At 57.5% G+C, this 11,010-nt stretch overlaps 2 protein-coding genes across 5 annotated transcripts; one reads left to right on the top strand and one right to left on the bottom strand.

The window, feature by feature from the left end:
* Positions 1–1,231: 1,231 nt before the first annotated feature.
* Positions 1,232–5,844, top strand: LOC139074060 (histone H1.9-like). Of its 4 annotated transcripts, none has more exons than XM_070562205.1 (3): positions 1,232–1,371; positions 3,699–3,768; positions 5,062–5,844. In XM_070562205.1, the coding sequence occupies exon 3, from the start codon at positions 5,214–5,216 to the stop codon at positions 5,757–5,759; it is 546 nt and encodes a 181-aa protein (XP_070418306.1). In that variant the 5' UTR covers positions 1,232–1,371; positions 3,699–3,768; positions 5,062–5,213; the 3' UTR covers positions 5,760–5,844. The 4 variants fall into 4 exon arrangements, with proteins under 4 accessions (XP_070418306.1, XP_070418304.1, XP_070418305.1 ...); XM_070562203.1 differs by having other exon boundaries at positions 5,001–5,844; XM_070562204.1 differs by lacking the exon at positions 3,699–3,768 and having other exon boundaries at positions 1,233–1,371.
* SGCA (sarcoglycan alpha) lies at positions 1,358–10,723 on the bottom strand. The gene is made up of 10 exons (XM_070562201.1): positions 10,545–10,723; positions 9,552–9,671; positions 9,295–9,449; positions 9,050–9,122; positions 8,497–8,695; positions 7,889–8,051; positions 6,722–6,927; positions 6,463–6,489; positions 1,799–2,004; positions 1,358–1,536 (listed from the first exon to the last, which is right to left on the bottom strand). The coding sequence occupies exons 1-9, from the start codon at positions 10,579–10,581 to the stop codon at positions 1,824–1,826; spliced, it is 1,161 nt and encodes a 386-aa protein (XP_070418302.1). The 5' UTR covers positions 10,582–10,723; the 3' UTR covers positions 1,358–1,536; positions 1,799–1,823.
* Between the last annotated feature and the right edge of the window lie 287 nt (positions 10,724–11,010).

The raw sequence follows: 11,010 nt of genomic DNA, 5'->3' as shown, positions 1-11,010 counted from the left end.
AAGACACCTGGATCTTTCCTTTAAAGACTGGGCCTGGCTGCTGCAGGCATGGGAACCACTGGAGGCGGTGGCCGGGGTCCAGAAGCGAGGCCCTGGGGCTGGACTGGGAAGGTCAGATGGAGCCTGGGAAGTGGCTGGATTCAGGACATGCAATGAAGGTGGGGATTCTGGGGAGTGAGACAAAGGGGAGGGGGGTCCAAGGACAATTTGGGGCCCTCAGGACCCCTTGCCTACACAGCTCTGAGCACCAGGAGGCGGTATGCAGAAACTCAGCCCTCCTCGGGGATCCTTGGCACAGGAGGCACTTGCACCCCCCACCCCTGAAACAGCCCCCAGGCTGGGCCCTTGTCTCCAGGTGGTGGACACTCCCTGTGGGCCCCAATCTACACCACCCACACCCCAGGGAGAAGGGAAGATTGGGAGTCAGCCCCAGGACGGAGAGTGGTTCCAGGACCTGGCGGGTGCAGCACAAAAGGATCTAGAGGCCCAGGGCTGTCGGCGTCTTGCCTTTGTTAGGATTCTCTTGGAGTTGCCACCTGGGTCAGGGGCCTGGGCCATTAGTCCTTGCTCCTCTGCTCCCTCTCCTTTGTCCAGGTCCCCTCTGGGCCTTGGTCTTTGGCCTGTCCCCTCGAGGAGTCAGATGTGAGACCAGGTGTGGCTCAGAATGGCAGTGGATGGGGGAGTGGCCTGTTTTGGTTGTAGCCACCTAGGAAACAGGAGCTGGGGCCGCTCCCTAGCCAGCTGAGGTGTCCAGGGCTCACATGGACACCAAGCCAAGCTGGTGACACTCAGTTCAATGTCCAGGCTGTGCAGTGTCCTCCAGACCTCAGCTCTGTCCCTGGAGGAATGCACTGGAAGGGGGTCATTGAGCCTGGGCACTCAGGGTCCTGCCCCCCACCCCCTCTCTCCGTATCTAGATGGGCTCATCTCCCTACACAACTACCCAATGGGTTCCCCCTCCAGGGGATCTGGATGGGTAAGAGCCTGGATCTCCTGCCTCCAGGACCCTTCAACCCTCCAGAAGGCAGTGTGCAGGTGGACACGCCACAGTGGGATCCATACTCTGTGACTTGCTAGCTCTGTGACCTTGGGTGAGTCACAGATTCTCCCTGGCCCTCAGTTTCCTTGTCTAGAAGATGGGAATAATGATCCAGTAAGCCCTCACTGTTGGCGTGATGTGAGGATTAAGACCAGGGCCACATATGCATGTCGTTCCTTCTTTCTTCCAGAGAATTTGAGAAAACGGCAAAATGGCAGGAGTCCACAGGGCAGGCTGGCAGCCCCTGGCCGCTTCTGCAGGAAACAGAGGCAACAAGGCTCGGGTGCTCCTGAGAGGAAGGCGCTGGCAGCAAGGGAGGAGCAGAGCAGCAGGTATTTATTCTGGGCGACCCTCTCCCTGCCCCATTCCCATCTCTCTGCTCATTCCAAGCCTGGGGTCCGTCGGGCTGGGAGCCGGAATCAGGAGGAAGGGTGTGCCCGTGGGCTGTGGCTGCTCTGTGAGTAGGGAGAGAAGGGAGGACGAGGCCAGGGCTGGCACTGGAACAGCAGAGGGAAGAGAGAGTGGGGGCCTGTGAGGACCAGGCCTTGGTTCTCCTGCCTTCCCTACCCTGACTCTCTGACCCCAAGAGCTTGGCACTGGGGGGCATAGCCCTGGCACTGATGAGCCACCCCATTAAGGGGCAGGCAGGTCTGTGTGCCTCTTCCCTTGACATCCCCCATCCTCCACCACCTGCCCCAGCCTTGAGACGGAGGCCACCCGTTCCCAGAAATGAGGCTGGCACTGCCCAGCCAGACCCACCTGGGCGGGGCCTCAGTGTGGGCCCTCAGTGCTGGTCCAGGATGAGGGGCACCTGAGCGCTGTCCACTTGGGGAGGCAGCCGCTCGCCTGTGCGCACATTGAACATGGGCAGGGTGGAGAGTGGCCGGGGCACCTCTCGGCTAGCTGCCATCTGTCGCAGCTCCTCCGTGTTCCCGCGGATGGTGCAATGGTGGACCATCTGGATGCTGGGGCACAGGGCGGGCAGAGTCATCAGCTCTGGGAGTCAGCGCCCCCCTTTGGGGTTCAGCCTGGCACTCCGTCCGAGCCACCCTGCAGTCTTCCCCCGTTATGTTGAGGGAGACTCACACACAGAAAGCTCTGTGGTACCAGCTCAGTGCCCGGTGACTGAGGCCTGGGCTCTGTGTGTCAACAGCCTGGATTTAAAGCTGTGTGTCCTTTGCAAGTTGCTTAACCACTTCTCTGCCTCAGTTTCCTCAACTGTAAAATGGGGATAATAATAGAAGCTACCTCCCAGGATTGTTGTGGGGATTAAAGGAGAAAATGCAGGCTGAGTGTTTAGAAATGTGCCTGGCACGTGGTAAGAGCTCCCGAGATACCAAGACATGGATAGATATCCCCAGTGGACATATGTCTCCAGTGGATATACGACCCTCCAGTCCCTTCTGGCACTCAGCTCCCTCCGCTAACGCCCTCTCCCACCACTGAACTTCAGTCCTCCTCAGCTCCCCCATCCCTGAATCTGGCAAACACACTTCCTCCATCTTTTCCCACCTCCTAGCTTTTGCCCAAGCTGTTTGCTGCCATGCCTTGACCTTCTCATCTTCTGGCTCCTCAGACCTGTCCCTCGCTCCCTCCATACTTTGACCCCTCCCACTCCCACCCCAGTCGGCCCCCAGCATGGACCAGCTCCACACACTGAGTCCTGTCTCCCCATCTTTGTTTCAAACCAAGGCTCCTGGAGGCCAGCACCAGGCTCCACCCTCAACAGGCTGGAAATCCCAGCAGCTCTGAGTGGACTGGTGGCCACACACCTCAGGAAGTCCCTCCTGAGCTCTAGCCCGTTTCTCCCCAGAAGGTTCAGCTTCGTTCTCATTTGACTCTCTCAGTCTTGCTTTCTGCTGTCCAGGGGCAAGCTTTAGTTCATTCTGAGAAGTAGGGCAGCATAATGGTTAAGCATGAGGACTTGCTTTGGGTTTAAATGTAAATTCTTCTGCTTACTGGCTGTGTGACCTTGTGTGAGCTAGTTAACCTCTCTGTGCCACGATTTTCTCAAGTTTAACGCAGTTGTTACATGAATTAAATGAGTTCATTCTGGAAAAACACTTAGAATGTCTTCTGGTCAGCATGCAGCAAGTGGTAGCTATTATTCTAGGGAGACTTCAGTTACTATTATCATCATCAGTATTATCTTATTATAGTAGGCCCACTGATGAACTTGGCCTCCAGTGGAGGGATATTTCCAAGCTCTTTTGCATGAAACCACTCACATTTGTGGGCTCAGCCTGGAGATGTCCTCCCAGACTACCTGGCTGCTGGGTCAGACAGACGGCAAGGACTTTTCATTACCAGCAATAAGAACTGTTTTTTTAAAGGGGAGGGGGCCCAGGTAGGGCAGAAACAACCCTGCTTGTCACTGGGTTACTGGTCAAATAAGGGAGGCAAGTGGTCGTCACCCATGTCCACATCTCCATTAGTGGCACAGGCTCCAGCTAGAGCCTGAGAGATTAGACTACTGGAAGGACTTTCTAGCTTCCTGCTGAATGAGCCATGCTCCTCCTTGGGGGGAGTAGGACCAAGTCCCGTCAGGCTGGCGGGAGGAGGTGGAGTCACCCTCTAAGGCCAGGGGAGGGTCAAGATGAGCTCTTGATTCTGGAATTTGGCAAGCAGAGTTGTCCAAAACACTGTTTTCCATTCCCAGGCAAGGAAGGCTGAGGGGGGAGAGGAAGTAAGGAGCGTGTGGATGCCGAGGGCCACAGGCAGCCAGGCAGGTAATGCCCCCAGTGGAGGAAGGGCCTTAGTTAATGGGCCCCTCCCAGCCCCCGGCCCCACATCTGGGTCTCATTACTCTGGCAACACACACAGGTGGAAAAATGTTCTGAGGATGTTTTTCTAGAGCAGGAGCAGGAGCCAGACCCGCAGTGCTGCCCCCACATCCTTCCACATCAGCACTTGGGCAGACACAAATGGGCAGGCCTTCCTGCACATACATGCCTGCACACACACACACACACACACACACACACACACTCTCCACCACCAACATACAGCCTCTCCTCTGGCACACAGACCACAGGAGAGGCTCATTGGGCTGGAGAACTTTCTGACCAGATAGAGGTGAAAACAGGCAGCAGAATCACAATTTGCAGATAATTTGAAAAATGATAGACATTGAGCAAGAAAAAAAAATGGATTTTGTAGAAATAAATCAACACAAAAGTCAAACCAACAAGGGCCGATATTGTACACGGTAAAATTGGTTATTGATTCAAAACTGATGGAGGAAGTCGATTTTCCTGACACCATCAGGGCTACAAACCTGACCCAGAAAAGCTGGATGTAGTGGAAATAGCTGGTCAGAAGAGAATATCCACAATAGCACAAGATACAATTGATCAAATTTGGCACAGGACAAAAAAATTGAGGAATAAAATCCTCCTCGTAAAATTTACATAGAAAATCACTCATCCCAACACGAAAAAAATTCTATCTAAAAAAAAATGAAAACAGAAAAAAAAGCAAAGCCTTTTCATTGCTTTGTATAGAAAGTTGATCAAAGAATTAAGTTGATTTAAGTAGAGCAAGGAATGACATTTCTGTTCACTCTGGAAAATATATTCCCCACAAAAATTCATAAATGCTGGTATAATTCTGATTCTAAAAATGTTTGTATTGCTCAACCCAATAGGTTAAGTTGGTGGGGTCAACACAATGGGTTTAAAGCTGGGGTCTCAGAAGACCCTGGAATCAGTTGGCACTCACGCATATATGCCCCTGCTTGTGCACGCACACATCATATGGGTCTGCCTGTCTGGCCCACACGGCCACAACCCTTCTTCCCAGGGTACCTGGCATGTCAGATGCCCACACTATCTGGCATCTCCCGTCCGTCCCTCCCAGGAGGGAACAATGAGGCCACTATGACCCTCACAGGATTCTGGTGGCCTCACAATGTCCCCCTGAGGTCACCACAGAGATAACCTTACCATCCCCTATGCTCAAGGCACAAGTCTGCTGAGGCCAGCCGTGGGTGATCATCCTTGGTCCTCCTTTTGGCCACCCAGGGGAAGGCTGGGGCCAGAGCCCTGAAAGCAAGCCTCTGAGGGAACCAGGACCCAGGGCACACCTTACCCACCGAGGAGCACCCCAGTGAAGACTTCCAGCTGCCATCCTGGAGGTCCTCGTACCCAGTTCCCTTCACCCACCCCAGGGAGAGATGCAGAAAGACCCTTCGCTGCCACCACCATCTGCACCCTTGGCCTCAAACACCCCCCTGGGTGCAGGCCAGCAGGCCAGCGTGTCAGGAGCCCCTGGCAAGAGCGAGCCTGGACACCACACCTGCCAAACCAAGCCCAACATATCCAAGGTGATCCTCGGGGTTATGGCGGACAAGGGGGCGTACAGCCGCATATCCATGACCTCGCTGAGGAAGGCCGTCGCCACCTCCGGCTACAACATGACCTGCAACGCCTGGCGCTTCAGGCGAGTGCTCAAGCGGCTGGTGGACAAAGGCGTGCTCAGGCAGGTGACCGGCAAGGGGGCCTCAGGCTCCTTCTGCATCAGGAAGAAGCCGGCCTCCAAGTTCAAGCTCAAGGCCAAAAGCCGGCGGCAGCGGCGACAACAGTCTGGGCCACGCCAGTCTGGGCCACTCCGGCCTGAGCAGCGCCGGCCTGGGCAGCGCAGGTTGTTCCTGGGCTCCAAACAGGGGCACAAGCGGCCAGTCAAGGGGGTCCGCAGAGCGGCCAGATGCCGCCGCAATTAACAAGGCAGGCCGGGCAAGCAGGCAGTGGTGCCAGGCTTGCCACAGGCTCCGCGCAGCGGGAATAAAAGGAACCTGACTTATTTCACACCTGCCTCCTGGAATCTCTGGGGTTCAAGGGCGCAGGAGAGCGAGAGGGCTGGGTACACAGGAGGGGTGAGGCCACGGGTCAGGGAAACCTGGGCGAAATAAAGGCGAGATGGATTTGGGAAGGGCTGGAGGAACTGAAAGCATCCACAGACATTAGCTAGTCCGACCACATCACAAGTGGAGAAACTGAGGCCAGAAAGGGTCACAGTGATTGTGTGGCAGAACTGGGTCTGGAACCCAAGTGCCCGCCTCACAGTGAAGTGGGGGTGTGTGCATTTCTGTGTGTGTGCATGAATGCCAGCGGGAATCCTCTTAAATTGCTTCTCAACCCTTTCCCCCAGGGTGGCAGCAGATCCCCAAAGCCTGGCCAGGTCCCCTCCCCTGTCTCATTCTACTTAGGCTGTTCCATGGAGACCAGAAAATGAGGAGCCATGCCCTGGGATTTCAGGATAGGCCAGGCCCAACATCCACCCAGCCCAGGGCAGGAGCTCAGTGGCCAAAGGTGGTCCCATCATCCCAGAATAATCTGGTTTGTCTACGATGCTCATGAAGGCTGGTGGGTCCAGCTTGACAGCCTAAGGGGGCTCCCACCCGACCCCCAGCTTCCCCTACTCACTCAGAGGTGGCCAGGTCTCTCTTCAGCCTGTAGAAAAGCGAGGGAGGGGATTAACTATTATCCACAAGCCCCTCCTGGTGCCAAGCCGAGCAGGACCCAAGCCCTGAGCTGCCCAGCAAAGGGTCCCCCACTCCTTTCCTGGCTGAGGACCCCACTCCCTGAGGGGTCTGGGTCCCCACACAGCACAAGTGCCACAAGGAGTCCCACAGATTTGAGCACCAGCCACAGGGCCCTCCCTGCATCCGTCCCCCACACTCACCGTCCCTCCCGCCGGCAGCACATGACATAAGCCAGCAGCAGGGTGAGCAGCAGGGCCACCAGCAGAGGCACCAGGAGGGTGACCAGTGCGTCAGTCAGGAAGTCTCTGGCTGTGGCCTTGGTGGGCGAGCAGGACGGGTCATGCTCCAGGATCCCGTCACCAGGGGTGGGCACCTGGTCTGCAGGCTCTGGCACTGATTTATCCACCTGCTCAGAAAGTCCATGGCTGACCCAGGAGCGGCTAGCTGGACACAGAGACCCCCGGGGCACAGGGCAGGGGTTCTGGGGCCACTCTACCTATTGCCCCTTGCAACAACAGGGTTTCCTCCTGCCTGCCTCCCCCAGCTTGGGTGACTAGCAGGACAAGCCCGGGAGAGGATGGACTGTACAATGGTTAAGAGCACAGCTCCAGGGTCTGACTGCCTGGGTTGAATTCTGTCTCAGACAGTGCTTTGCTGCAATGATTTACGTCTCGGTGCCTCAGTTTCCTCACCTGTAAAGTCGGAATGCTAATAGAGGCACTGTCTCCTGGGGTGATTTGTGAGGATAAAACATGTTGATTGCATTGTACCCAGTGCGGAGCAAGTGCTCCAGAATGTGGTTGAGGACCAGGCCCTGGCTGCGCTGTCAGACACTTCACAGGACCAGAGTGCTCCGGGGTTCCCAGCCCCGGGAGTCAGGGTCTCCAGGGACCCCGGATTCCTCAGCCCCATATACCAAAGAGCAGTAGTGAGCGTCTTTGGCTTATTACATGGGGATGAGAGCTATCTGTTCCTTGTGGGCAGATTTGCTAGGTGACACGCTAGAAGGAAGCAGACAAAGCTGTCACTCAGAGGCCCTTGTTGGGGAAAGGGTTTTGGAATTGCCCTGTGGGAGAGACTGTTCTAGCCCTTGTGTTGGGTATATCTGGGATTTCTGAGTCTGTGTCTGTCTGGATTATGGACTCTGTCTCCCTCTTGTGGGAGAAGATGGAACTTCAGTGCGTGCGTGTGTGTGTGTGTGTGTGTGTGTGTGTGTGTGTGTGACAGACACAGAGAGACAGAGACAGAGAAAGCAGATAATCAGAGAAAGAAATGGGGACAGAAAGACTGGGATGGGAAGGGGGGTAGGGAAGAGACTGTGATGGGGCCACGGGACACCCCCACCCAAAGCCAGGGTCCCTCCTCACCAGGGACACATTGCACCAGTCAACACGGAAGTGAGGTGCCAAGGTGTCATAGCAGGACAGAAGTGGAGGCTGGCCCTGGGCACAGCGAGCGTGGCTGTCGGGGGACGCCACCATCTTCAGGCAGGAGGAGAAGGGTGAGGCAGAGCCCACCTTGATGTACACCCTGGGCCCAGATAGAAGCTGCCGTCAGCGAACTGGAGGGATGTCTGGGTGGGGCACTGGAGATTTGGAGGTTACAGGCCCATCCTGAGATCTGGGGTTATGTGAGAGGACACAGGAACACTCTAGTCTTCTAAGGGGTCTTATCCCCCCAGGATGTCCTTTAACGGATGGATCTTTCATGTCCTTGTGGGGCACCAGGAAGTGCAGAGTTCAGGGTAACTAGGGTTTGGACCCAGGAAGGGCAAGAGGGAGATGAGGGGCGGCCGGAGGGAAGTGGACAGTGGTGTGAAGCAGCGAGGTGCAGACGGGTGTGGTGAGGGTGTGCAAAGGTGGGTAAAGCCCCACCTGGAAGCTAGGGAGACCCATATTCTATGCCCTCCACACAGACAAAAGGCAAGCTGCCTCCTCCTCCTCCTCCAGGAAGCCCTCCTGGGCTGCATACCTACCCTTCCTTGCGGCCCTCAATGGGAAGAGGGACGCGGCCCCCACGGTCCAAGGCAGAGGTGATGTTGAGCAGCTGGAGCTCCCCGGGCTCCCAGAGCCCCGCCGAGGCAGTGAGGAAACGGCTGGCAGGCGACGAGGGCAACACTTCCTCCACGTCATGGCTGCGCACCAGGAACTCAGCCTGGTATGGCAGCGGGGGGCCTGGAAGGGCCGGGTTGGCACCTCAGGCTGCACTCAGCCCTGCATGGATCCTTCCCGAGCCTGACCCGACCCAAGCTCCTCCCCGCATCCCCCCAGACCCTTCCTTCCTCCCTAACACCCCGCACGCACGTCACGTCGCAGGTCCCAAAAGCTCTTCTCAAACACCCAGCCTCAATGACTCACCCAAGGCCCCAAAGACTGTCAGCAAAGCAGCCAAGAATACACCTCAGAGTCTTTCCAGAATGCCCTGCTCCCCACTACTCTCCAAGTCTCTCCCTTCCACACCCCACCTTCCAGGAGAGATCCCCCAGGACTGGTGTTGTTGGGGTGGGCGTGGGGTGGGCCCGGTGGTACCTTCAGGGTCCTCAATCAACAGCAAGAGCTTCTGCCGGGTGGTGTCAAAGCTGTCCCGATTGTAGGCTATGACCTGGGGGAGGACGGGGAAGAGGGCTGAGAGGTGGGGTTAGTGGAGAAATGGTGCAGCTGGGGCCTGCCAGGAAAGGACTGAGATGCCACCAAATTAGAAGCATGTAAATTATGTAAATGAACTTGAAGGAGCACACACATGTGACACAGCCCCGTGGGGTCCCTGCTGATACCTCGATGACCTGCTGTCCGCGATCTTCTGGTGTGGGGGTGCCATAGAGAAAGCCGGGGTGGTGGGGGCTGCGCTGGGTATAGCGGAGCCACCGGGGCAGGTCGGGGTGTCCCTGGAGGTGGGCGTGGTAGGTGACAGGGACGGTGGGTGGGACAGCTAGTGGAAGGGAGGAGAGGGGATTGGAGACACGACAGTAGCCTTCACCAGCGCGGGGCCAGGCACCCCCAGCTCCCCCGGGTGCCCATCGGGCCCTCTCACCGACATGCTCGGGAAGGTGCAGGAAGGTTTCGTGGTCCAAGGTGTGCACGAAGACGCGGCCCACAAGCGGGTGCAGGGTGGTCTGCTGGGTCTCGGTGTCCCCCAGCCCTGCCAGGAGACCTGTGGGGACCCAGAACCCCAAACACACGGACCAGCCTCAGTTCTGAGCAGGGGATAAGCTCCCCTTCCCAACCATGTCCCTGGTGCCCCTCAGGGACCAAAAGAAGCATGTGAGGGAGGGGGGCTCCTTTGCTGGCTCCCAGGAAAGGACAGAGAGAGGCCTGCCTGTGCCACACGCTTTAATCCATGACGAGCCCCAACCAGACCACCCCCCACTCCCCATTTTAGGCCCCTGTTGGGGTCAAGTGGGCAAGGACCGATGTTTGGCTGGAGGCGGTGTGGGGGGGTGTGAGTGAGTGTGGCGGATTTGGGGGGAGGTTCAAGCTAAGTTCACTTGGAAAAGAACCTCATGCTGAGTGTGTGGCAGGCTGGAGAGGAGGGGGAGAGAGTAGGAGCCTTTGGAGGAGGAGGGTAGCCATTCTGGGACCCCCGCCAGCCTCCTCCAACATACAGGGGAACAGGGCCCGCACTAGAGGCCACTGGGAGCCGAGCAAAGGGGATCCGGAGTCCTGGGAAGAGGATCTGCACCAGCGGCCCCCACCCTCCCAGGGCCAAATTTAGCCTGGGCCTGGGGAGAAGCCGTCCCGGTCAGCCCATTAAAGGGCCCACAGCGCTCCGGGCCTGTGCTGTCAGGCCCACCCCGACTAGGACACCCCAACTCTCAGAGCTCCCAGCCCCACATCCCAGAGCCCAGCTCCCAGCCCCAGTTCCCTGGACCCCCTGCCGAGCATGGCATTTATACCCCAAAGTCCTTCTGGCCCCTGCCTCAGCCCCCCAGACCCCTCTCTCGAGGAACTTCCATACTTCCATCTCATCAGCCCTGAATCCCACCCCCTCGTCCTGGGCCTCTCCCCTGAGAAGGCCCCAACTTGCCCACAAGGAGAGGAATCCAGATTACTGCTGCAGCCATGGCTGCCTCGGCCTGGCCTGGCTGCCCATGAGTGACAGAGACAGGAGCAGGGAGGAGGGAGGGAGGGAGGGAAGGAGGGAGGGAGGAACGGGGAGGTGTCCCAGAGCAGCTGGGCCCTGGCTTTAGCAAGTGGGCCCCTGTCCATCCCCACCCAAAGCAGGCACCCAATCTAGGCTGGACATGCTGCTCATGTGACAAGGCCCCTCCAGTCGCGCCCTCCTGGTGGCCAGAATAGGTTTCCTAAACCACCAACCTGACTGCCTCCGTTTCCCCTTAAACCCCTAATGGCTCCCATTGCCCTGAGTTCCCCTGCTGCTGCTGGCTTTCAGGCCCACCCTATGCCTGGCCATCCCGTCTAGAATCGCTTCTCTACCCACGCCCCCACATACACACACACTCACACTCACACTCACACACCACCCCCCATGC

Source organism: Equus przewalskii, chromosome 10 (genome assembly GCF_037783145.1).
Source record: "Equus przewalskii isolate Varuska chromosome 10, EquPr2, whole genome shotgun sequence".
In the NCBI taxonomy this organism is placed as follows: Eukaryota; Metazoa; Chordata; class Mammalia; order Perissodactyla; family Equidae; genus Equus; species Equus przewalskii.
This window is presented reverse-complemented; position numbering and strand designations above follow the sequence as displayed.

Excerpts from the sequence above, each read along its gene's own strand:
- LOC139074060 (XM_070562205.1), top strand. The coding sequence starts at position 5,214 with ATGCAGAAAGACCCTTCGCTGCCACCACCATCTGCACCCTTGGCCTCA.
- SGCA (XM_070562201.1), bottom strand. The coding sequence starts at position 10,581 with ATGGCTGCAGCAGTAATCTGGATTCCTCTCCTTGTGG. Across the intron at positions 6,928-7,888 it reads ACTGGTGCAATGTGTCCCTG|GTGGATAAATCAGTGCCAGA; the intron begins GTGAGGAGGGAC and ends CTTTCTGAGCAG. Across the intron at positions 6,490-6,721 it reads TGCTGCCGGCGGGAGGGACG|GCTGAAGAGAGACCTGGCCA; the intron begins GTGAGTGTGGGG and ends GCTTTTCTACAG.